At 38.0% G+C, this 26,593-nt stretch overlaps 1 protein-coding gene across 4 annotated transcripts in view; it reads left to right on the top strand.

Moving 5' to 3' along the window:
• The window catches only part of LOC129685762 (nuclear pore complex protein Nup98-Nup96), a gene marked incomplete at its 3' end in the record, with an annotated part of 60,565 nt that overhangs the window by 12,597 nt on the left and 21,375 nt on the right, over nucleotides 1–26,593 (top strand). Inside the window, 7 exon segments of one of the 4 annotated variants that reach the window (XM_055619264.1) lie at nucleotides 955–1,093; nucleotides 4,238–4,330; nucleotides 11,342–11,482; nucleotides 17,822–17,955; nucleotides 21,106–21,293; nucleotides 23,497–23,613; nucleotides 26,052–26,350. In XM_055619264.1, coding sequence (XP_055475239.1) covers nucleotides 955–1,093; nucleotides 4,238–4,330; nucleotides 11,342–11,482; nucleotides 17,822–17,955; nucleotides 21,106–21,293; nucleotides 23,497–23,613; nucleotides 26,052–26,350 — 1,111 coding nt within the window. 4 annotated transcript variants of the gene reach the window in all.

Below are 26,593 nucleotides of genomic sequence, written 5' to 3' on the forward strand. Positions count from 1 at the left end.
ACTACATAATGCCCTGCTCAAAAATTTAGAAAACAAGGCCTGAGGATGTACTGTAGCATTCAAATGCTTGCTTAGCATACACAAAGCCTCTTCGCTTTCCTTCTCCTTCTCTTTCCCTCTTTATTTTTTCCTCTCTCTGGTCTCTAATAAAGAGGCATGGTCTTCCTCCTCACTGTTTTCCAAATGCGGAATCAGGCCAATTAGCACACTTGGTTAATGAAAACATTCGATTGCCTTAGTATTGTCTTTGAGTCACTGAAATCCCTGTTTGCTGAGGTGTTAATTTTCTGTGTTAGTGGCATTGTGCTTATAATATTGTTTGGATTCATACATCTTTTGATTGTCTATGTTCATCTGTATTAACTTCTCATAAAAGTTAAAATTTTCATTATACATTTGGTCCATGGAGTGTAGCTTATTTGGATGCACTCTCATTATTTTTAATTCTCTGTGTTGTGTGTCTGGTGTCGGTATGTGCATATCAGCGTACTTCAGAGGCCGGAGGCGTTGGATCCCCTGGAACTAGAGTTACAGGCAGGTTTGACACCTGCCACAGGTGCTGGAACTGCGCTCTAGAGCAGTTAGTACTGTTGACCGCTTGGCCATCTCTCCAGCCCTGTTACTATTTTAATTTCTGTTGTTTTATGTGTGGATGCATGAGTACAGGTGTCTGAGAGCTGTCAGGTCCCTGGTGCCAGAGTGCAGGTCGTTGGGAGCCACCCTTTATTAGATGTATGCTGGGAATCAAGCTTTCTTGCTTTCGGTTGTATGTCTGTGTGAGGGTGTTGTCAGATCAGGGAGATGCAGACAGTTGGGAGCTGCCATGAGGTTGCTCGGTGTTGAACCTGGGGCCTGTGGAAGATCAATCGTTGCTCGGCAACCGCTGAGCCATCTCCCCAGCCCCGGTTGTATTTCTTTTATTATTTTAATTTTCTTGTATTACTTTCCTTTTAGACCCTGTTTGGCAATAACAAGCTTACAACTTTTGGAACCAGCACAACCAGTGCTCCTTCATTTGGTACAACCAGTGGCGGGCTCTTCGGTAACAAACCAACCCTGACTTTAGGAACCAATACAAACACTTCCAATTTTGGTACATATAAAATGCAGGTTTGACTCTCTTAAAGTTACACTGACTATACCACACATCATTCTCCTGATTCATATGATTGGAAATGTTTTAAAATTCTCAGGTAAGCTGTAGCCTGATCCTAGGTACCAGAAGGAAGGATTTTTTAAATTCATGTACACGATAGGAGATATTTAATATATTTAGTATAGGCTTTCATTTTCTTTGGATTACCTTATTAACATATGTGAACCTCATTTGTCTGAAGTATCCCATTCTATTCATACATGAGGCTGTAGTAAACAAGGAGATTCCTTTCTGAAAGTCAAAGCTTTGCTGAATTAGAGGATTATTCTGGCAGTTTTGTGTGTAGAAGCTAATGCCTATAATCTATAACTGTTGAAGCAGGAGCCATGGTTTCTAGTCTAGGCCATCCGGGCTACAGATGAGACTGTCCTAAAAAGAGCAATAACACAAGTATTCTTAAAAGTTTTGAATGTCTGTTTCTTATTTAAAAATCAAGAAAATAGAGATAAGATTGAGGAAATTGTTTAAAAAGGAACTTTATTCTTTTTAGATGTGTTAGAAATATTTTAACTAGTTTAAAAGAAGCATCATAATCCATGATTATGTTTTTAGACATTCAACATTGTGTAAGATGTACAAAATTTATTGACAAGGGAATTAGTAGTCCAAATGTTTGATGAACATTTTGTTGCCAGAATCTTCATTAGGAAATGTTTGATTTTTCTGGGAAGATGTGTACAAAGTAATGTTACTGCCAGTGTTACTGGCCTGGCAGTTAGAACTCTCCTTAGAGAGCTCTTGGTCCTTTTGTTTGTTTCCTTTGATGGCCAAGTTGGGATAGAACACAGGAGCTTGTGTTCTAGCAAGGCTTCTACCATTGATTCAAATTCCCAGCATGTTTAGTGGGTTTTAGGTGGTCTTGTAACCTACTAGAAAAAAGACTGTTTAAGCATTATCAGGTTAGTGTATTCACAAAATAGGAGTTATTTGGAAAAGACATGTAAGACTTGTTACATGTCTATTTTTAGACTCATATTTGATTTTTATACCTCCTTTAAAAATTTTTACCTTTTTTATGTATTTGTCAAATGTAGGAGTGCTCTATCTGCATGTATACCTACATACCTGAAGAGGGCATCAGATCCCTTTATAGATGATTATTAGCCACCCTGTGCTTGCTGGAGATTGAACTCAGGACCTCTGGAAGAGCAGACAGTGCTCTTAACCACTGAGCCATCTCACCAGCTCAGAAGGTTTATTTTTTAATGACAGTTTTTTGTACAGGCTATACAGATAGTCGGTTTTCTTGGAGGTTTGTTTGTTTTTGAGACAGGATCTTATTATGCAGCCCTGTTTGGCCTGGAACTTATGTAGACTAGGCTAGCCTCAAACTTAGGAGAACCACCTGCCTTTCCTTTCAAAGTTCTAGAATTAAAGGTTGTGTGCCACCATACCTGCCTCTGTGGTGGGTTTTTTATTACAAGGTTGTATTTATACTCATGCTCACTGATTTCAGTATGAAATCATCTTTATCTGCCATGCCTCACTAGCTATATGCCGAATTTGAATTATATTTAATTAGTAGTATTGTTTTGAAGTAACAGAGTCAGGGAGAATTGGAAGAAATGTGTGGTATAAACAGTGTAAAGTTGGTACTTAGATTTCTCCTGTGGATTTAAGATAGTCCTTGAGTAGCTTGTTTTCTGTTATAGGACTGTGATCCTGTTCTTTTAAATTTTAATTAAAAGAGAAAGTATCTTTAAGTAAATTTTCTTTTTAAATTTTAGGTTGATTGTGCTTGAGTGAGCAATACTCTGCGTGTGTGTGTGTGTGTGTGTGTGTGTGTGTGTGTTAGCTAACACTATTGAAGAAAAACTTTAATCAACACATGGATTACTTGTTGAGATTGAATTAGATTATATGCTTAGATTTTAGAGTGACAGAAATATGCGTGGTTTCAGACTTTCTCCCCTTTGGTTTTAAGATTATTTTCATTGTTTAACAACCAGATATTGACATAACAAAGAACAAACCTGTTAGTGATACTGTTAACTACTTCAAAGTACTCACTTTACTGCTGAGGTTTCATTTCTCCTCTTATTCTCCTCTATTTTATTCTCTCTTTTTGAGACAGTCTTGCTATGCAATGGCTTCAGTCTTCCAAGACCTTAAATTACAAGCATGAGCCATCACACTGAGCTTCCATGATAATTTTTAAATGACTAAATGTCTTTAGAACAAGAATTTCTTGGCTTATGATTGATCATTTCTTAGCACTATAAATTAATGGTTCATTAATTATTTGTTTTGTTGCTATTTCATCAAAAGGAATACTAAAATGTGCTCTCACTAACAAAGATAAAACAGTAACACAATATTGATACTGTTTGATACCTGTGAATTTTAACAGGGAGTTAGTTCTAAGAGTTTCTCTAATTGGCAGGCCTTAGTTAAGGAAGAGCGGTTTGCTCAACCTTTCATCATCACAAGAAGAAATTGTTCAATTCAAGATAGGCTGTTGATAGGTTATAGATGTGTGTGTTTACAGTAGTGACAGTAGTGGTGATGTATACTTGTGATCCCAGCACTTGGAGAGAAGAGGGTTGACGGTGGTTAAAAGCCGCTGTTAGTGCCTAGCTACTTAGAGGCTTGAGTTCTGTGAAACCTTCTTCAAAAGGTGAAGAAGAAGAAAAAAGCTGGCCGAGCCTTAGAGTGTTCCTATGAATTTATATAGTGTGACCTTGTGGAAGCACCTCGCATTACTGTCTATGTCAGATCTTTCAGTTTGAAACAAAAATTGCTATACAGGATTTTTTTTGTTTTGTTTGCTTTTCAAGACAGAATTTCTCTGTGGCCTTATTAACTCTCTTGGACTTGTTCTGTAGATCAGGCTGGTCTCAAACACAAAGCTCCACCTGCTTCTGCCTCCTGAGTGATGGGATTAAAGGTGTGTGCCACCACTGCCTGGCTCAGGTGTCAGAAATTTCTAACATGTTTTATTAGTTGATAATTTGGGATTTGTTAATATTAATAACTTAAAGATACAAAGCTTAAGATTAGTTTGTGTTAAAACTCCCTTTTAGAGAAAATTAAGAGTTGTTTTAAAACTACAATCCACTCATTCTTTTTTTTTCTCCTTAGGTTTTGGCACAAATAATAGTGGGACTAGTATTTTTGGAAGTAAACCAGCACCCGGGACTCTGGGAACTGGACTTGGTACAGGATTTGGGACAGGTAAGAAAGTGTTTGCATGAATTTTAGGAAGTAATAATACAACTTGAGTTTATGAATTTTATTAGCTCATATGTCTATAAATATGAGGCATAGATTTCATTTTTTCAAACAGATTTACTGAAGTATTTCTAGCAATTACGTTTTACCAGGTCATAAAATGTATGTTTATATTAAGTTCACAAAATGTAGATTTTGAGTTATAGAAAAAGTACCTTTTCCACATAAAGTTTGTTCTCCTTTAGTCCTGTTCTATATGGGAGTTTTAGTTTAAAATGTGTGAATTGTTAGTGTAGTGATAATAACTGTTAAATCCCTCTGTCTTAAGTTTATATGAGTTAAGCCTCATGGTAAGACAGAGCATAGAGAGTATATTTTATGGTAAATAACATGCTCTTCAATTTTACAAAAGCTTGTGCATACTTTTTATCCCTCTTCCTCCTGTTCGTAGTTATTTTTTAGTACATTTTTGTTATTGTTTTTGTTTTTCGAGACAGAGTTTCTCTTTGTAGCCTTGGCTGTCCTGGACTGTCTTTGTAGACCAGGCTGGCCTCAAGCTCACAGAGATCTGCCTGAGCCTTCCAGAGTGCTGGGATTATAGGGATGTGCCACGATGCCCAGCTTTTTCAGTACATTTAAAATATTGACCTTTCTTCCTGTGTACCTGTTTTCAGCATTTGGAAGGGGGTTGTCCCTAAAGGTGGGTTTTTCTCCATGCCTAGTAAAATAGGTTTTAAGTATACATATTTGCTTCTTCTGCCTAGTCCTCTGATCACTTGTATAGTAATTTAGTTGCAAAACTACTTACTTCAAAATCTCTGCTTCCACTGCCTGGTTTTCTGTTTTCTTTGCTTTTGTGGTATGTTTTTTCCTACACCATCTTAATAGACACTTTTTCTATGCTCCTTTGAACTGTTAACCATTTTCCTCCCTGTGTTTGGAGACAGTCTCATTATGTAGTTTTGGTTGACCTTGCTGTCACTCTGTAGACCGGTCTGGCCTCAAACTCACAAAGAGTCACCTCTCTCTGCCTTCCAAGTGCTGGAATTCAAAGTGTATCACCATACCCAGCTAACCTTTTTTTTTTTTTTTTTTTTTTTTGAAATAAGTATTGTCAAAATATTTTAACAGTTCAGAAATTACCATGAAAAGTTCAAGTAGTTCAGCTGTGAAGTAATCAGCTATTTAGATTTTTAGCTGTAGCTTGTCCATAATCCCCTTCTGCAATTTTTTTTTTTTTTCCAAACATGGTTACACATACACATCTGTACATGGCCATTTTATGTTTAGGGATTTTAGTTGCATTTTTAGTTGAACCTTACTTGAGATGTTTTGCACTGCTGAGGATTGAAGCCAGGGTCCCATACATGGTAGGCAGATGTGGTTCATATTTATGTTAGTGACTTTTGGTTTGAATTTTGTCTTTATAGCAGAACAAATACAGATTTATTAAGGAAAAATGAGAAAACACTTCTAAGAATATGAGGCTCTTCAAGGGAAGAGTACCCGTGAGCTAGCTTAGACAACAGGCTAAGGTGGCATTGCTGAGCATTGTTGTCTTGGTCTGCAACGGGGATTCAAGGGAATGAACTAAAAATTTGCATAGTAAGAAAACCGTTTCTTAAAGTTTCATCTTAGTTAAATGTGGGCTATGTTTTGCATTTCATTATAATTCTTTTTTTTTTTTTTTTTTTTTTAAACATTAGCTTGTTTTGGTCCGTGTGTGTGGATTTCATTTCGAAATAATGGCTTAATATTTGTGTGTATGTGTGTATATATACACACAGGTATAATTTGTACTTGCCATAATTCATCTAACTTTTTAGTACCATCAATTGTTGAGTTTTCTGGTATTAATAGCAAACACCCTCAGTGAAAATTTTTGTTACATAATTTTGTATTTGTGTTACTGTATAATTAATAAGTCAAATTAAAATTGCTATTTAGAAGATGTACGTTATAGCTGTGCCTGATGGTATACACCCGTAATCCCAGCACTCGGGAGTCAGGGGCAGGTGTATCTCTGTTTATTCTAGGCCAGCCCGGTCTACAAAGCTAGTCCAGGACAGCCAGGGCTACACAGAGAAACCCTGTCTCCAAAAAAAAAAAAGATACAAAACAAAAAGATGTATATTATTATTTGTTGGTCTTGTTGATTTATCTTGCAAAAACAGTGTCATTTTACATTGGTTTTTACATTGTTTGATGTGTTAATTTTCTCATACCTTTTCTGTGTTGTTTGGCTTTTTCTTTATGAGTTGGAATCTCACTTCCCTTTTATCTGTATCTTATGTATGCCCCTTTCTGTATTTTTTTTAAAACAAGGTTACAAACTCCTACACTTGAGGGATTCTTCTAGCCATGTAGCTGAGACTACTGTAGGCATGTGCTATCACGTGAGCTTATTGGACCTTTTCTTTTCAAAACATACTTGTCTTTCTGTGAGTGGTGTCTTGCCTGCATGTATGTGTGTATGCACATGCTCGTGGTGGTCAGCAGGGGCCATTTAACGCCGGGTCACTGGAACTGGAGGTACAGGTGACTGTTAGTTGCTCTTTGGGTGCTGGGATCCGAGCCTTGGACCTTGGAGCCAGTATTGCTAACAGCTGAAACATTTCTCTAGATACCTTACTACACTTTTCCATTTTTGCATATGTGATAGTGGAAACTGGTATATTCCAGTGACTTGTGGTAAAAGTGGAAATCTTTATGTGAGCCTATTGGTTATTTGAATCTTTCTGTCCCATATATTTGAACATGGCTTATTTTTAGCAAATGTGTTTATTATTATGTATATATTATAGCTTTTAATGGTAGAATTTTATTTGTGCCCTCCTTTACTATTTTTTTCCAGTCTGGTCTTAAACTTCTGGACTTGCCTTAGATAATTTGGGCAGTGTGGATTATAGGTGCTGGAGTTTGAATTCATTCAAAGTTTTTTACATGCTGGGCATGTACCAATTGAGCTTTCACCCCAGGCTGGCCTTTAGCTTAGTATTTTAATTTTTTTAAACAATTTATTTAATTTTATTTTATGTGCATTAGTGTGAAGATGTCAGATCCCTTGGAATTGAGGTTGCAGACAGTTGTGAGCTGCCATGTGGGTTCTGAGAATTGAACCCTGGTCCTTTGGAAGAGCAGACAGTGCTCTTAACCACTGAGCCCTCTCTCCAGCCTCTAATACTTTAATTTAATATTGGAGACGTCTTATCACTATGCAGCCCTGGCTGTCTTGCAGCTCTCTAAGTAGGTCAAAATCAGCCATCTACCTTCCTCTGTTGCTAGGATTGAAGTCATGTTGTACTACTCTGGGCCTTACAAAGGCTTTTTAAATCTCTGCTCTGCCTCTGCCTTGTGTTCATTTGGCTGTTTTCAGATACTTGATTCAAAGTCCGTTCCTTAGCTCTGGATTGATCTTTTGCTGGTACTAAAGATATGTGCCACTATACATAACAAGGTCTCTCTGTGGTCCTGGCTGTTCTGGAACACCAGGTAGTAGACTCAGGCCTTAGACTCACAGATCTGTCTGTCTTTTCTTCCTCTGGAATGCTAGGATTAAGGCAAACATCATCATGCCCTGTAACCTTTGAACTTTTTAACATGCCAAAATTATACCACAGGTTTTGAAATGGTTATTTTTTGGTAGTGTCTGTGTGTGTGTGAAAGAGAGAAAGAGAAAGAAAAGAAAACATGATTCTAAAGCATAAACAGTATACATCAATATTTTCTTCTAATCCTGTAGTTAATAATAGCTTTGTTTCTGGTTTTTTGAGACTGGGTTTCTCTGTGTAGCCTTAGCTGTCCTGGACTTGCTTTGTAGACCAGGCTGGCCCCAAACTCACAGAGATCTGCCTGCCTCTGCCCCCCTGAGTGCTGGGATTACAGGCTTGTGCCACCACACCCAGCATAATGATAGCTTTGTTATCAGCAAATAAAAGGGGGCTTTTTGAAGGAGATTATTTATATGTTTATATAGATAGAAAACACAAAACATCTATATGTTTATATAGATAGTTTTGAGATACTCTTATGTATTATAGACTAGCCTCAAACTTGTGTAGCCAAAGATGAAGCATGACCATGAACTTTTGATCCTCCTGCTTTCCTCTTCCAAGTGTTAGGATCAAAAGCCTGTGCTGCCACACACTGTTTATGTGGTGCTAATGGATTGAACCCAGGGTTCAATGCACACTAGACAAGCCTTCTACCAACTGAGATACATTCCCAGCCATTTAAAACAAAGAAACAAACAAACTATTTCTTGTAGCACAAGCTTGTCTTAAGTTTGCTGTGCTACTACCAAGGGGCTTTAATTCTAAACATAAGACTTGACAGATGCCCGTTGATTTGTAATGTGTTAACATCTTGATAATTGCATTATCAGTTGAAAATGTGTTTAATACAGTTAGCCTACTAAACCTCATAGCTTGTCCTCGCTTACTTTAAGCATGTTTAGAATATTCATGTACCTGCTGTTGAGCATCCCACAAGAGTATCAAGCTTGATATCGTTCACTGAGAAAAGCGTGTAACTCAAAAATCAAAGCATAGTTTCTGCTAAATGATCATTATAAAGTCACAGAAGCTTAGTACTGTCTGTATTTCCAGTCAGGTGGTTTTGTTTGTCATTTAATTTTGCTTACAGACAAGTTAATGTTTTTTCTTCCATGTTTGAGTTTTATTTTATGTGATTTCATTTCTCCTTGGATTCTGGATCTTAAAGGTGACTAACAGTGTCTCTGCCTTTAGTACAAGCTTTTAAAATGTTCAGTATCATTCTTCCTGATACTATCTCTTAATTCCATAATTTAATAGCATAACGTTTAATGTTTGCCTTAATTATTTTTCATAGGCTGCAGATTACATTTCCTTATTCATACTTTCCCCATATAAATAAATTAAAAGACAAAATCAGTAGAAGACTTTAGACCACTAACCTTAGTAGCAATAGATCATATGTGGAAATTAGGATTGTGAGAGTTAGCAAGTAAATATTACAGAGGTTCCAAGACTATTAGATTTGCTAAAACGGACTTTAAGCTTTAAAAAGAACATGTTCTGAAATTTGAACTCTGCAGTTCATCGTGTTATACTTGAACTAGCAGTTAAAGCTTGATTTTTTTTTTATTTTATTTATTTTTTTTTTTAAGATAGGTTTTTCTGAGTAGCCTTGGCTGTCCTGGATTCATTTTGTGCATCAGGCTGGCCTCAAATTCAGAGAGCCACCTGCCTCTGCCTCCTAGAGTGCTGAGTTCACAGGCACGTACCAGTATGCCTAGCTGAGCTTGATACTATTGAGCTAAATAGGTGTCATTTGCAGTTTCTTTTTTCTTTTTTTTCTTTTTGAGATATAGAGATTCAAACTCATTCCTCAACAGAAGTATATTTTCCTAATGCACTGGCCTTTAGATACTTAGTGAGTAGTTTGGCTATACAGATAGTAACTTTAAATATGAGTTGATTTGTCTTGTTTTTTATTTTGGTTTGGTTTTTTTATATGCTTAGGTTTAGGATACTAGTCTTTTAACAATTTGATTCCTAAGACACACAGACAGTACATAATAATTAAGTAAAAACTAATTTCTCCACTAAATTAAGTTTTTTATTTTTCCAGACAGTTTCTCTGTGTATCCTTGGCTGTCCTTGAACTCACAGAGATCCACCTGCCTGTCTCCTGGAGTACTGAGATTACAGGCGTGTGCCACTGCACCTGGATTAGATTAAAACTTTTTAAGATCTATTTATAGCTTTACGTGTATGAATGTTCTGCCTGCTTGTATGTGTGTGTACTATGTACATGTCTGGGGCCTTTGAAGGTCAAGAGCACTTCAGAGTCCCTTGCCCTGTAGTTACAGACTATTTCAAGCCACCATGTGGGTGCTGGAATCACGCCTGGGTTCTCCGCAAGAGACACTCTGAACCATCTCTCTATTCCCCCCCATACACACACACACTCTCTCTCTCTCTCTCTCTCTTTATTTATTTATATATATATTTTTTGAGCCGTTTTTCTGTGTAACAGCCCTGGCTGTCCTAGAACCAGCTCTGTAGGCCAGGCTGGCCTCAAACTCAGAGATTAGCCTGCCTCTGCCTCCCAAGTGCTGGGATTAAAGGGGTGCATCACTGCCACTCAGCTTTTGTTTTTAATAATAGTGTTGTATATCTGTATTTTCAGGATTTAGGTAGAAGAAGGAGCTCTTATTACAACTAGTCTAGTTCAAGTACTAACTTGAGTATGTTTAGTTCTTACATCATGAGACTTTTGCCCTTTTGAAAAAAGTAAGTTTACGTAGTTAAAGCTGTTTTCAGTAGATGTTATATAGTTAAAAAGTTTTACTTTTTCTCCCCCCAACATCTCAGCTGTGTATAACACCAGTTCCAGGGAATTTGATGCCTTCTTCTGGCCTCCATGAGCAAACACACATGTGGTATATAGATTTACATGGCAGGCAAAACACACATACACAAAAATAAATAATTTTTAAGTTGACATTATGATTGGGTCAACTGTATATTTCTAAATACTGAAATATACAGGGATTTTTTTTTTAATTCTTTGAAAATTTGTTTACTTTAGTAGTTAATGCTTTGGTTATACTGTCAGACATAGCTAGCTTCCACCCTCCTTTTTATCACATTTGTAACTCTGATCTTAAATGGAATAAAAGTTCTTATTTTAGGCATTAGTTAATACTTTGTGTGTCTAATAGGTACCATGCATCTTGTAAATACTGTGAGAATGTTTATTCATTTAATAATTAGGATAAATATCTAAGCTATCCATTGTTGTCTCATGTTGTAGTTGAGGAAGCTAACACAATGAAAGATGATTTTTGCATCTATTGTACCCAGCCTAGTGCCTAGCGTGAAGTCAGCATTTATCACATTAGCTCTTTTCTTGAAATGACTGGTCATGATGAAGCTTCCAAATGTATTATATCTTTAAGTAACTGACCTCTGGCACAATAGTCAAAGGATCTTCTGTGGCACTTGTTCTTTCCTCTTGTCTCCGTAGCTCTTGGTGCTGGACAGGCATCTTTGTTTGGAAACAACCAACCTAAGATTGGAGGGCCTCTTGGTACAGGAGCCTTTGGGGCCCCTGGATTTAATACTACGACAGCCATTTTGGGCTTTGGCGCCCCCCAGGCCCCAGTAGGTAAGTGTCAGTCACTTTAGAAGGCTTTTACAGTTTATTTCTTGCTGATACTGAGCTTGCTGACTTGATTTTCTACTGTCCCATCTCTACTAAAGCAGTATGCATATGAACATCATTAAACAGCCATGTAATAAAGAAGGGCTTAGATTCCAGCTTCTTGATCCTCCTTGTTCCTAGGCTTGATCTCCCTTAGAAATCACTTTCATTATTTTTTTAATTTATCTAGCACATGTTGAAGTTTGTTTCACTAAGTAATGTGCTTATATTGTTGTGTTTCATTTTAACATAAGTAAATTTAACTTGTTACCGTTGACAATTCAGCTCTTGCCTATCTCCCGTTTTGTTTATCCCTCCAGTGTTAACATTCTATACTTGCTAAATTTCCTAAGGTTTACTTTTATCTGTTGTGATATCTTATATACTTCATTCATATGAATGTACTTGCCTGGTTTTTACAGTATCTACTACCCTATTTCTAACCAAAGGAAATTATCTTAGTTTTAAATGTAAATATCTTTTTAAGCTATCTTTTTAAGCTGGAAATGAAAACTTAGAATTACCTGGCATTAATAGTGTGAGTTGGGAAAAAATGAGTTGGGTTGGTTTTGTTTGTTTTGTTTTGTTTGGTTGGTTGGTTGGTTGGTTGGTTTATTTTTTTTCTTTTTGTTTGGTTTTGAAGATTTTATAATTTTATTTTATCTATATGAATGTTTGGCCTGCATGTGCATCTGTGCACTTTTTATGTGCCTGGTGTTTGTGGAATCCAGAAGAGGGCATCAGATTCTCTTGAATTGAAGGAGATAGTTGTGAGCTACCCTGTGGGTGCTGAAAACCAAACCTGAGTCCTCTGCCAGTGAGGACTCAATTGAGAGCCACTGCTCTTAACTGCAGAACTGTCTCTCTGGCGCCAGAAATGAGGTTTTGTTTTTGTTCTTTTGTTTTGTTTTCAAAACGGGGGTTCGCTGTGTAGCCCTGGCTGTCCTGGAACTCACTTTGTAGACGAGGCTGGCCTCAGAGCTTAGAAATCCACTTGCTTCTGCCTCCTGAGTGCTGGGATTAAAGGTGTGCACCACCAAGCCCAGCCAGAAATGAGTTTTTACATGACTAAATTAATGAGCTGTTTTGTCACAATATTATAATACATTTTGAGATTCTTATAAATTTAAGCTGTGTATTTTTATAATTTTGTCAACTAGGTGATAGTGTTTATTGATGTTCCTTTATCAGTGGGCCATCATTGCCTTTCCCTAGTCTTATCTTTTTTCTTTTCTTGTATGTATGTAAATAGTTAAAGATTTTAGATATTTTGTGTGTGAGTATTTTACTTGCATGCATGTAGAGTACACCAAGTGCACGCCAGGTGCCCGAGGAGACCATAGGGAATCGGATCCCCTGGTCCTCGTGACAGTTTTGAACCATCGTGTGGACTCTGGGATTTGAACCTGGGTTTTTTACTGCAGGAGCAACAAGTGCCCTTAACTACTGAATCAGCTGTCAGCTAGTTCCCTGTTTTTATATCTTTATATTGATAGTTGATATGGCCTGACTTACTGTTGTTTTCTGTTCTTTGGTTAAAAACAAGTTGAAAAGTCAGACGTAGTGGCACCCACCTGTAAGTGACACTTGAGGCACAAGGATCAAGAATTCAAGGTATTTTTCAGCTGCATGGCAACTTCAGCTACCTTATCTCAAAAAACAAACACGACAACCCCAAAGATTTCCTCTAATGTTTCTCTTTTCAGGCATATGAGTTTAGACATTGATTTTTCTTGAAAGTCTGGGTTTGCTAATTGATTCTAAAATTTTCAGATACCTTTTGTTCCTTAATTCATTAGGGTTTTTAAATTTTGATTCTGCTTTGTGATCTTTTCCATTCATATTAAAAAATAAAAATAAAACCTTATTGGCAATTCTGTGTTTGTATTTACCAGCATCTTTCATCTTATAAGTTGTAGTCTGAAAACCAGAAAGTTCCCTAAATGTTGAAATATGAATTCTCAGTTGATGAATGATGCCATTTTTTTCAATAGTTGCTTTTGTCCTTTCCATGGACTTATTAAGTTTTCATGATCTGTGATTTACAGCTTATCTGTTGGGTGTCAGTGAAGTTAGGAGAATGACGGTGGGTAGTTTTCTTGTTGTTTTTAATTGCTCCTGCTTATTTTATCTATCTGTCTGTCTGTCTGTCTATCCTGGTTTTTCGAGGCAGGGTTTTTCTGTGTAACAGATCCCTACTGTCCGGGACTCACTTTGTAGACCAGACTGACCTCAAACTCACAGAGATCCCTCTGCCTCTCTCTCCCAAGTGCTGGTATTAGAGGTGTTCGCCACGCATGCCCAGCTGTCAGCAGATAGTTTGAGAAGTGGAATTTTTTTTTTTTTTTAAGATGGATTTCATGTATCTCAGATTGACCTCGAACTCCCTATGTAGCTGAGAATGACATTGATCTTCTGATCCTCCTGCCTCCAAACCCCAGTACTTGCATGCCACTCTATCCTTTTGATATTGCAGAGTAAGGATCAGTCAGACCAAGTACATTATGCAAAATAGACACAGTGTCAGCTGAGTTACATTCGTGGCCTCTGCAGGTAACTACACATTTATTCTTCTGTTTTATGTTGGTCCTACTTGATCAAATATGGCGCCCTATTCCCTATATCTTATTTTTCAGATGATCAGATGTAGCTCATATTGTATTAAAAAGGCTGGCCTTGAGCTCCTGATTCTCTCTGCCTCTGCCTGCCACGTGCTGGGAACATAGGCATGCATGACCACACTTGACTCTTGGCTCGGTTGTCTATTATTGCCCTTTTGTAAATAATTGTATTAACTTTTAGAATGTCTACCTTGTGTCACAAAATCTTGATTAAAAGGTGCTAGTCTTACAGTCAGCCATCATTGGGTGGAGGTCTCAATCTCAGATTTGTCGTGATGGGATCCCTATAGGTCCTTGTAGTTTGGTGTTCTCATTTGATGTATCAGACTTGATTCTTTTGAAATTCTACCCAGCTGTTGCTTTTTTAATCTCCTAACGCCAAGCAGAATTGATATGCTAGAACTGTTTTTTCAAGCACTCAGGGGCACAGGCAGGTAGATAGATTTGAGTTCAAGGCCAGCCTGGCCTAAGAACAAGTGCCAGGATAGCCAGGGTTACACAGAGAAAGTCTCAGAAGATAGGTACACACACACAGAGAGAGAGACTTGATTTTTTTTTTAATTCCTTTAATGATTTGGTCATAATTCTTTGATATGTTTTCAAATTGTTGTGACATATATATATAGCAATATAATATATATAATATATTACATATATTATATATATATAATAGTAATATAGCAATATATATATTGCTATATATATAATATATATAATAGCAATAGTAGTTTCCCTAGTGTTCTCATTAGTTTTTGCTCACATGTCAGCACTGTTATCTGTGGCTTTAAATTTTTTTCGTGTGTGTGAGTGTTTGCCTGCATGGAAGCATGTGCACCACATGTGTGCCCGGTGTCTGCAGAGGCCAGAAGAGGTGTTGGCTTTCCTAGAGCTGGAGTTAGGGATAGTTGTTGAGTCGCCATGTGGATGCTGGGAACTGAACTTGGATCTTCTGTAAAAGTAACATGCTCTTAACCTTTGAGCCATACCCCTACTACACACACACTGTGTATGCTAGGTGTATGTGCATGTTCAAGTACTCCAAAGGCATCAGGTCCTCTGGAGCTGGAGTTACAGGAAGTTGCAGATATTTGTGAACTGCCTACTGTGGGCGTTAGGAATTGAACTCTGGTTCTCTGGAAAACCAACACTTGCTTTTAACTGCTAAACCATCTTTCTAGACCCTAAATCTTTCTCTGTTGTTTGTGTTTTATTTTTATTTTTTTAAAGATTTGTTTATTTTATGTATGAGTGCTCTATCTCCATGTACACCTACATGCCAGAAGAGGACACCAGATCACATTACAGATAGTTGTGAGCCACCAAGTGGTTTCTGGGAACTGAACTCAGGACCTCTGGAAGGACAGCCATGTTCTTAACCCCTGAGCCATCTCTAGCCCTGTTTTTTATTTTTCAAGACAGGGTTTTTCTGTGTACCCCTGGCTGTCCTGTAGACCAGGCTGGCGTTGAGCTTGCAGAGATCCAAGTGGTAATAGAGCGCCGCCCAGCTCCTGGATCTTGTTTGAAGTGTGTATACGGAGCCTGAAAAACAAATTCCTCTAAATAAGCTTGGGTTTGTTAAGTATTTTTAAGCGATTATTATGTATGTAGATGCTTTGCTACATCTATCTCTGTGCACCGCCTGCTCACAGTGCCCATAAGAGCATCAATACCCTGGGACTGCAGTTAACATATGATTGTTACATATGAACATACGTAACATATGAACCTCCCCGCCCCCCCACCCCCCCCGCGCCCCCCCAGGGCCTCTGAGAAAACAACTAGTTCTCTTTACTGCTCTATCTCGGAGATCTTTGTTTTTATTCTTATGCTCAAGAATAAAAGGTGTGACCTATAGGTCAGCTTTTAGATTTTTTTAAGGGGTGAAGGATTTCAAGTAACAAAATGATGAGTAAAGACACAGACTTCTTGGCAAGGGATATACCACCATGGTAGTGTTTGCTTAGCTTGTCTGAGACCCTCAAATCAACCAAAGGAAAAAGATTTGTTATTTCTGGAACTTCTTAGTCTTCTTGTATAACCTTTTGTTTTATGCAAGTTATTTTTGATAACTTGCGTATATTTTTTGCTTGTGTAGTCTTTTTTTTTTTTAATAATTACTTATTCGTGACAGAATCTTAATATGTTACCTGGGCTAACCTTGCACTCATCCCTCCTGTTTTAAAGCCTTCCAAGTAGCTGGAATTACAGACATGTGCCACTATGGCTGACTCTTGTCTATAGTCTTAAAGTGTTTTAGTGACTGGTCTGAATTTAGGTGATTTACTGTAGGCTCTTTAAATCTCTTTATTATCTTTATTATTAAATGCTCTTTATTATCTCCTCTGGGTGTCAAGTTCTTGACAGACACTACTTTTACTACTCCCTGAATATCAACAGAGTCTTAACGTAATACATTGTGTGGCTGTATATTTCAGACAGGGTCTTTCTCTGTAGCCCAAGTGGACTCTAAGTCACTGCAGTCCTTATGGCCTTCCTCTGATATGATTATGGGTTTGAGCCATCAAGCCTGTCTGGATACATCCAGCTCTACAGACTTGTAGGACTAAGGTGGATCTATCTGATACATTTTAAGTATAACTGCCTATTCTCCTGGTGATGGTGGCAGCTGCTGCTTTTATTTTCCCCATTAAAAGAACTTATAATGTGAAAAGGGAATTCTTTTAATATATATTATTATATTTTGGCTTTAGCATGTTTCTAAATTTTTATAAGAGGAAAACTTTATTTTTCTCAGATGATTGGTGATTTAATATTTGATAAGTATTTTTGGAATAATTCAATTTCTTTATCATCAGAAGAATACCACAGCTGTATTTTTCTTTTTTTATAACACCACATGTTTTTGTTTGTTTGTTGTTTTGTTTTGTCAAGACAGGGTTTCTCCATGTAGCCTTGGCTGTCCTGGGCTCATTTTGTAGACCAGGCTGGCCTTGAATTCATAGCAATCTACCTGCCTTTGCCTCCCCAAGTGCTGGGATTACAGGCGTGTGCCACCATGCCCAGCTTATGAGCCACATTTTTACGCGTTATAAATATAGTCTTTATTGTTGCTTTTGTCTGCTCTCTGAATTTTCTGTGGCTGATAGGCAATGTTCATTCTTCTGCTTTGAGAGAAAAATTAGCTGGCCAATCTGGAAGTTGGTTTGTGGTCTAGACTAGACTTGAACTCCTGATTCTTGTGTCCTAGCCTCTAGAATGCTGGGCTTTATAAGCATGTACCATCATACCCAGCTAAAACAACTTTTGTTTCTAGAGACTATGACTAACTATAATATAAAAAAACTATTAAGTTTTTTAATATTTGCCATTGACAGATAATTATAAAACTTTTTTTCTAGGCTATTTTAATTTATATGTATTTGATTACTAGTTATAGTAAATTTTATATGTAATATAATTTTTATATGTACTGTCTCATGATTATTAGTTATAGTGAGTCTTCATATGTAATGTCTGTTATGAAATAGCCTTCCATATCTTTGCTTACTTTTGCTTAATTCATGGATTTTTGTTTTAAGTTTGGTCTTGTTTTGCTTAACCATTGAATGGATCTTAACATTCAAAGATTTCATTCCCTTAAAGAGTGTTGAGTTCTCTGATACTAATGTGTTGGATCCTTGAACTTACTCCCCATACCCTGTCCTTTTCTTTTTTTGAATAGCTTTGACAGATCCAAATGCTTCTGCTGCCCAGCAGGCTGTTCTCCAGCAGCACCTTAATAGTCTAACATACTCACCCTTTGGAGACTCGCCTCTCTTCCGGAATCCTATGTCAGATCCTAAGAAGAAAGAAGAGGTAATTTTTTCATTTTTATTTTTTTAAGGCAGAGTTAAAAATGAGTTTTATCTATCTACCAAAGGGACAACAGTTATAGATATTTCCAAGTAAAGTATATATAGTGCCAGACATTTAGACATTTCACCCTTGTGAGAAATAGAGATGGTTTGGTTCGGTAAATAGGCAGTTGGTTCTGTTGTTAGGGGTCCTGCTGTCTCCACTTGTCTAGAGCTGGAGTGAAGGCTTTTAGGGATCAGACTCCGATCTTCATGCTCACAGGGCAAGTACTTTACTGATAGAGCTAGCTCCCAAGTTTCCTTTGACACTTTCTAAAGTGCTGTGTGATTAGGTTACTACTATGTCATCCATACAGCCTGATGCCCAACAATGCTAAGGTAGGCCTCATGTTTAGTGCTAAGGACACAAAGCCAAAGAAAGAACTTTATGAGCTTGTCCAGGGAGGGAGATCAGACCTCTGTTAATTTAATATAGTAAATGTAATAATAGAGGAACCAACTTCTTGATGAGTGATTAAACAGTGTTACATAATTGACATCATCCATTAAAAGGAGCAGAGTACGTGGGTGAGCCTTAAGCATGCAAAGCAAAAGAAGCCAGCATGTTGCTACATGATTTTGTTTATATTGCTATGTCCAGAAGTCACAATTCATAGGGAAAGTGGATTTGTGGTTGACAAGGGATGGGGAGGAATTAGTATGCACAGAGTGTCTTTAAAGTGATGGAAATGTGCTAGAATTAAGTAGTGAGTTACACAGCCTTGTAAAAATTACTAAATTGTTAAAATGGTTAATTTTCTCAACTTGCCAAAAATCTAGCATCATTTAGAGTCTCATTGCGAGATTGCTTAATCAGGTTAGCCTGTAGACTTACCTGCTAATCAAGGAGTATCTTGATTTCCTTGGTTTAGGAAAATGCAGCTAAACAATGGACAGCATCATTCCTTGGCCTTGAGCCCTAAACTGTATGAGAGTACTAGACATGCGTGGATTTATTCCTCTCTGCTCTTGATTGTGGATATGAAGTGATAACTGCTCAGGTTCCTGTCGTGCCTTTCTAGGTAGATACGCTGTAATCTGGAATTGTGAGCTAAAACAAACCTGTCTACCCTAAGTTGCTTTTTGTCAGGGTATTTTAGCAACAGAAATGAACATGCACAATTATACATTCATTAAGTGGCAAGTTTTTCTGAGAGCTTTGATAACAGTTTTTAAATATGTCTTGTGTGGTGGTACACGCCAATCCCAGCACTCAGGAAGCAGAAACAGGCAGATTGCTGTGAGTTCAAGACTAGTCTGCTCTAGATAGTAAGTTTTAGGCTAGCCAGAGCTATATAGTGAGACCCTCTCGCAAAAAGATAAGTAAAAGTTTTAAAACACGGTAAGCATAGTACACTTCTGTGAATTTGATGAGACATTTCAGAAAAGATAGTGTTTTTCTCTTGAAGAAGAATAATAGAAATTAATACATTCAGACATTCTGAGCAAGGACAGTAGGTTATAAAAAGCCATGAAAAACATCTTTTATATGTGCTCACATGTGTGGACATATATGTTTGTGTGTGTCTGTATTTGCAATTTTACCTGTGTAAAATTGAGGATGACTTTTGGGGGTTGCTTTTTTTTTTTTTTTTTTTTTTTTTTTCCCTCCCATTATGTGGGTTTCTGGAGTCAAAACTACAATCATCAATCTTGAGTTCCTTTACCTGCTGAGTCATTGTACCAACCAGGTCACAAAAACCTTCTTGAAAATGTTCATTAGGACAGTCTGTGCTAGAAAGTAAATTACGACAACCTTCATGTTTCGTTTTGTGACAGTCTTACTCTTGGTTTTGTTGGCTTCAAACTCAGGGCTATGCTTGCCTTTGCCACTTCGGTGCTCAGATTAAAGTATGCACCACCACACTGGACACACACTGGACATGACAGTCTTTCAATGTAAACATTAAATTTCTTACCCTCCACCTTTGAAGTCATGTAGTTAAAGTCTTGTCTGACCATGCTCAACAGTTTTTCTTGAAGAATGAAATTTTAGTTAATGTGAAAAATAATTCCTAGAGATTTTAGGGGTTTTTTGTTGCTGTATTTTTTAAATAAGTATAAGTAGTCATGTGTGTTTTATAATAAATTTAAACTGTTGCGTCTAGTGAGGTTTTATAGGCAAAAATGTACAGAACATATTAAAAGTGTATATGCACACACACTTGTATATCTTTACTTGTAAAGAACTTTTCAAATCTGTTTTCAAGGCTGTTAGAGCAGAGGCTGGAGGAGGCTCAGTTGTAGTTACTGCTCTTGCAGGGGACCTGAATGCAGTGCCCTTTTCTGGCCTCCTTTTTACCCGCATGACATACACTTGCACAGGAACACACATCCTCATAAAATAAATGTTTCGGTGTGTTTTTTGTTTTCTCTGTATAGCCATTGGCTGTACTGGAACTCAGAGAGATTTGTCTGCCTCTGTCTCCCAAGTCCTGGGATTAAAGACAAGCAATACGACTGCCTGGCTGAAATTTTTTTTTAAAAGATGTTTGACAAGTCAATTTAAGTGGGAACTGGAAAGATGGGTAAATAAATACAAATACCAACTCTGTAGGAAAATAAATGTTTCAAATGTCTGACCCTAGTCTTAATAATCAGAATCTAGGCAGCTGCAGAGGCTCCATTTTATGTACACATGTCCTTGGTGTAAGGCGCGAACTAATACTTCCAAGAAGATGACATTAAAAGTATGTAATGGTGTATACCTTTAATCTGCAGATGTGAGAGACAGAGACAGATGTTTTTCTGAGTTAAAGGCCTTCCTGGTCTGCATAGCAGGTTACAGGCAGACAAAGCTGTATAAAGAAGCTCTGTCTCAAAATAAAAGGGTGATGGGAAGGGTAGGATGTGAGTCACTAGGCCGGGCTTGCTTTTCTGATTAAGATTAGTGCCATACATTTGAAATAAACTGGAACATTCCTCGGTGCTTGTGTTTTTGCTTTTGGTTTTTTGAGACAGTGAAACAATGCCTTGTTATATAGACAGGACAGGTCTGGACTTCTGTGGAACCAGGCTGGCCTTGAGTAGGGAATAGTCTTCCTACCTTAGTCTACCAACTGCTAGGGTTAAAGATGTAAGCCACCAAGTTTGCTTGTTTTTTCTTTTTCAGAGACTGAAACCAACCAATCCAGCAGCTCAGAAGGCTCTTACTACACCTACTCATTATAAACTTACACCTCGCCCTGCCACGAGAGTCAGGCCAAAGGCTTTGCAAACAACAGGTACAGCCAAATCACATCTCTTTGATGGGCTGGATGACGATGAACCATCCTTAGCCAACGGAGCATTCATGCCCAAGTGAGTTTGGTTTTGTTGTTGTTGTTAAACAAAATAATATTTTTATTTAAGCAATAAAAGCTATTTTAATAATTCTCAAGTAAAATAGTTTAATATTTTGATGACTAGGATTCAGTTTTATGTGTTCATTATTTTATTTTGTTTTTATGAAATTACCTTTTTATTTATAACTCAAATAATCAAGACCTCGAGATATAACTCAATGGTAAAGTACTTACCTAGCATGTATGAGGTCCTCTTTGGATACCTAGCAGTATAAAAAAGATTTTTTAAAATGTTAAAGGTCAGGTTAAAAATAATCTGTATTTTTTAATTTCTCATAAGAATTGTTTTTGGATATAGAACCCAACAATAGAATAATTAGAAAGAAATAAAACTGGAAAGAATATGGAAGAGTCATTGCTAACTGTAGAAGAACCCACATAAAGGGTACCTGAGAGGAGAATGCTGAGATGTTCCTGGGAAGGGTGTGAAGAAAATGACACACCAGGTTCTTGATATGAAGAGGCAGCCAGTTTCATTTCTGGGCTGCTTATTTTAGATATGTAGCTAGACAGACACAGGCAGGCACACAAACTTTTTTTTTTTCTCAATCTGAAAAGGGTAGGTTTTGTTTTAGTTCATTGCTTATAATTCTTTGTTTATGAATGGTGATAAGTTTATCACAGCTTCTTTTCTTAAAAATATGAGTTGGGAAAAGCTGGGGGCAGTGGTGAACACTTTTAGTCCCAACACTCAGGAAGCAGAGGCAGCTGGGTACCTGTGTTCTAGGGCCAGCCTGGTCTTTGGAACAAGTTCCAGGGTAGCCAGGGCTACATAGAGGAGCCCTGTTTTGAAAAAAATAAAAAGGAGTTGGGGACTGGGGTGGTGGCTCCATGGTTTAGAGTACCTGTTGCTCTCTCAGAGGGCCTGAGTTCAGTTCTTAGCAACTTCATGGTGTCTTACAAACACTTTCGCTCTAGTTTCAAAGGATCCAAAATTGTCTTCCGATCTCCTTTGGGCGCCAGCTGTGCACAAGCAAAACATACACATAAATAAAGCTAAAAACTTTTCTTTTGAAATATGGGTTAAGAACTGGGGAGATGGTACAGTGGGTAAGGCTGTTTGCACAAGCATGGGGACTTGAATTCAAAGTCCCAGCACCCACGTAAGAAGCCATGCAAGGCCACATACCTGTCTATAATCTATGGGTCATAGTGGTCCAGGAGGGCTGCTGGCATTTTCTTGTCTGTTTGCTTACCTCTAAGATATGTGAAAGAGCCTGTCTCAACAAAATGAGGTGGGAAATGGTAAAGCAGGATATCTAAGGCCCACCTCTGGCTTCTACATTGGCCGGGGTACCTGTATACATACATGTGCATACTTCACACACACACACATCCCTAATAAAGAAATTGCTTTTTCACAAAAAGATAGAAAGGATGGTTTTATGTTCCTTGTTGTGAGTGGGGTTTTTTTGTTTTTGTTTTGTTTTTTGAAAGCAAGGACAATGTGTTCATATATGTTTCATAGCATGGTGCTGAGTAGTTAAACAGAGCCTTCCTTGTTCTGCTTCCCATTCTGTTGCTCTGGTCAAACACTGACCAGAAGCAGCTTAGGAAAGGAAAGTATTTATTTGGCTTACACGTCCTGCTTACACTTTCATCGTTGAGGAAAGTCAGAGCAGAAACTTAACAAGGTAGGAACTTCAAGTAGAAACCATGGGTTCTGAAGATGGAGCCCCTATGATTCCAGGAATAGTTGTGAGTAGCCTTTTGTGATAGGAGCTAGGAATCAAACTCAGGGTCCCCTAAAGAAAAGGGGAAAAGTATGTTCTCCGTCTGTGTGGGTAAATTAATAGGGTCTCTCTGTGAAGTCCTGGCTATGCTACGATATGTAGACCAGGCTTGGCTCCAACTCACAGAGGTTGCCTGCCTCTCCCTCTGCCTCCCAAGTGCTGGGATTAAAAGTGCATGCCATGCACCAACCATCCAGGATCTTTTTCACTTTACTATGCATCTTCTCAGCTTTATTGTTCAAAACAAGTGCAATCTTTTTGAGGCTGTATGTTGTGATTATACCACTAAAAATTTTACATATGCAACTTATTAGATGAGTGTAGGTATACAAGAGTGCTGTTTTGGCCTTCGCTTTTTAAAATAATGTCTGGTGCGCTTGTACACACCTCAATGTTTTTCTATTTCTTTTGGTCTCTTCTTTTTAGAAAGAGCATCAAGAAGTTGGTTTTGAAAAATCTAAACAATAGCAATCTCTTTTCTCCTGTTAATCATGATTCAGAAGATCTAGCTTCACCATCTGAGTATCCAGAAAATGGAGAGAGGTAAGCTGAATTCTGTTTGAGGGTATTTCTGATAATATTTCTGGTTTGTTTTTTAAACTTGATAAAAATTGATGAATGTTATATAGATGTGATGTTATGTTATTACTTCTTGAGTACCTTAAATCTTAAAATTATTGGAGCTCTGATAATTTCTTCGGAACTACTCTGTGATCCTTATGTATGTTTTTGGGACAGTTTTAGCAAGCACTTCTATTAATTATAGTTAGTCGGTGATGATTATTAAAATGATACCCATTTTAATCAAGTAAAATCAATATACACAATATAAACAAGTAAAAGTACACACCACACATCAGTCTTCAGTCTAATTTAAGGGCGAAAGAGATGGCTCTGCAGTTAACAATACTTGTTCTTCCAGAGAATTGGAGTTTGGTTTCTAGCATCCATGTTGGGTGCTCACAACTGGAATCCAACAGCCTCTTTTGTTCTTTTTCTCTTGGCCCACACACATGGCATACATTCACACAGACGTATATGTAATTGAAAAAAATCTATAAGCCAACCGGTGGTGGCGCACCCCTTTAATCCCAGCACTTAGAAGGCAGAGGCAGTTGGATCTCTTGAGTTTGAGGCCACCCTGGTCTACAAAGTGACTCATGACAGCCAGTGCTACATAGAGAAACCCTGTCTCGAAATAAAAAAATAAAAATTATTTTTTTTAACAGTTTGACTTAGGTTTTCCACTTTGGCAGTTTACATAGGAGCTGCTGGAGAAATAGCTCTAGTCAGTAAAGTTCTTGTCTTAAAAATACAAGGACTTAATTGAGCCCCGTGACCCACATAAAAATGAAATGGGCTGACACAGGGGCTCAGCCGTTACAGTCACTCACTGCTCTTGCAGAGGACTGGGTTGCCTTCCTAACATCCACATGGTGACTCTCCAGGGCATCCACCACCCCTTTCTGACCATCTGTGCACACATACACATACAATAAAAATGAATCATTTCAAGATTGAGTAAATGGGGGCCCAGAAAGGTGGCTCAGTCATTAAGAACATTTTTTGCTCCTGCAGAGGACCTGAGTTTGGTTCTCAGCACTTTCATGGTGGATCACAACTGTAACTACCATTCCTGAGGATCTGGTGCCTTTTTTGATCTCTGCACATACATATACATTCATATAGACACTCAAAAATATAAAATTAGTAAATCTTAAAAAAAAAAAAAAAAAAAAGGCATAGTGGTGCACGCCTGTAATCCCAGCAGTTGAAAGGCAGAGGCAGGTGGATCTGTGTGAGTGTGAGGCAGCCTGGTCTACATAGGGAGCCCCAGGACAGCCAGGGCTGTGTAGAGAAACCCTGTCAAAGAAACAGCCAGCGATGGTGGTGGACACTAATAATTCCAGGGTTAGAGGCCATCCTTCCTTTCCCTAAGTGGACCTGAGGGATTGGCCTTGGGTCACTCTGGTCTCCTGGTCACTGTGGTGACTGTAAGACAATTCAGTTCTTCTCCGTTAGTGAACATACAGAGATTATTTGGTATTCTTTTATTCAGAATAATTGAGGTTTTGGGTTTGGGTTTTTTTTTTTTTTTTGCATTTGATATTTCATTAAAATACTTCCAAACTTCTTGTACGTATATTCAGATTTAAATTCAAATTTTGAGATTTTTGAATTGTGTATGTGAGTGCTTTGCCCACAGGTCTCTGTGTGCACAGTGTGCATGCAGTACCCGCAGGGGCCACAAGAAGATGTCAGGTCCACTGGGGCTGCGGTTACAAGTCTTGAGGGCCAGGGCCACATCCTGGGTCTTTGGAAGAGCAGTCAGTGCTCATAAGTGCTGAGCCATCTCCAACCCAGCTTAAAATTCCTTTCAGTGTTTTATATTGACTTTAACCACTAATAATTTATTTCCACATAGTAGCAAGTCCTTTTTGTTTTTGTTTTAATCAAAGATTTAGTCAAAGTCAAGGCTGGTGAGATGGCTAAGGGAATACAATAAAGACTTTTTCGCATCAAGCCTGGCGACCTAAGTTTGAAAATACCCGCAGAGTGAGAAAGGGGAGAGGGCTGATTTCATTCCTTTGAAAGTGAGCTGTTAAGACCATGAAATCTAGAGCAACAAACAGTTGTGAGCCACCTTGTGGGTGCTAGGAATTGAACCCACATCCTCTATAAAAGCAGTACATGCTCTTTATCACTGAGCCGGATCTCCAGCCAAAGATTTTTTTTGTTTTAAAACTTGAGCTGTAGATAGTACTCATAACTTTGTGATATTATGCAAGATTATGTTTTTGGTCCTTTTTTTTTTTAATAAATTAGAGAAAAAAGTTGCATCCTCTTTCACACAATTACTATAAGGATAAATTTTGTTTATTGAATCATCCAGAGTAAGGTCAGATACTTAATGGAGATTAACTGCTGTCGTTGTCATTATTGTTGCCAAGGACTAAGGTATTTTTTTTCTCCTTTTTCAGATACAGCTTCCTGAGCAAACCTGTTGATGAGAACCATCAGCAGGATGGAGAGGATGACTCTCTTGTATCACGTTTTTACACTAATCCTATTGCCAAACCCATTCCTCAAACCCCAGATAGTGCCGGAAACAAAAATAACAGCAGCAGCAGTGTGGAAGATACCATTGTTGCTTTGAACATGCGTGCTGCTTTGCGCAGCGGACTTGAAGGAAGCAGCGAAGAAGCATCTTTCCATGATGAGTCACTGCAAGATGCCCGAGAAGAGATAGGAAACAACCCTTATCATGTACATCCAGCAGGTCAGGCCACATCTTTTATCCTGTACATCCAGCAGGTCAGGCCACATCTTTTATCCTGTACATCCAGCAGGTCAGGCCACATCTTTTATCATGTACATCCAGCAGGTCAGGCCACATCTTTTATCATGTACATCCAGCAGGTCAGGCCACATCTTTTATCCTGTACATCCAGCAGGTCAGGCCACATCTTTTATCCTGTACATCCAGCAGGTCAGGTCACATCTTTTATCATGTACATCCAGC

This window comes from Psammomys obesus, unplaced genomic scaffold, assembly GCF_907164565.1.
Source record: "Psammomys obesus unplaced genomic scaffold, mPsaObe1.curated_primary_1811, whole genome shotgun sequence".
Classification (NCBI taxonomy): domain Eukaryota; kingdom Metazoa; phylum Chordata; class Mammalia; order Rodentia; family Muridae; genus Psammomys; species Psammomys obesus.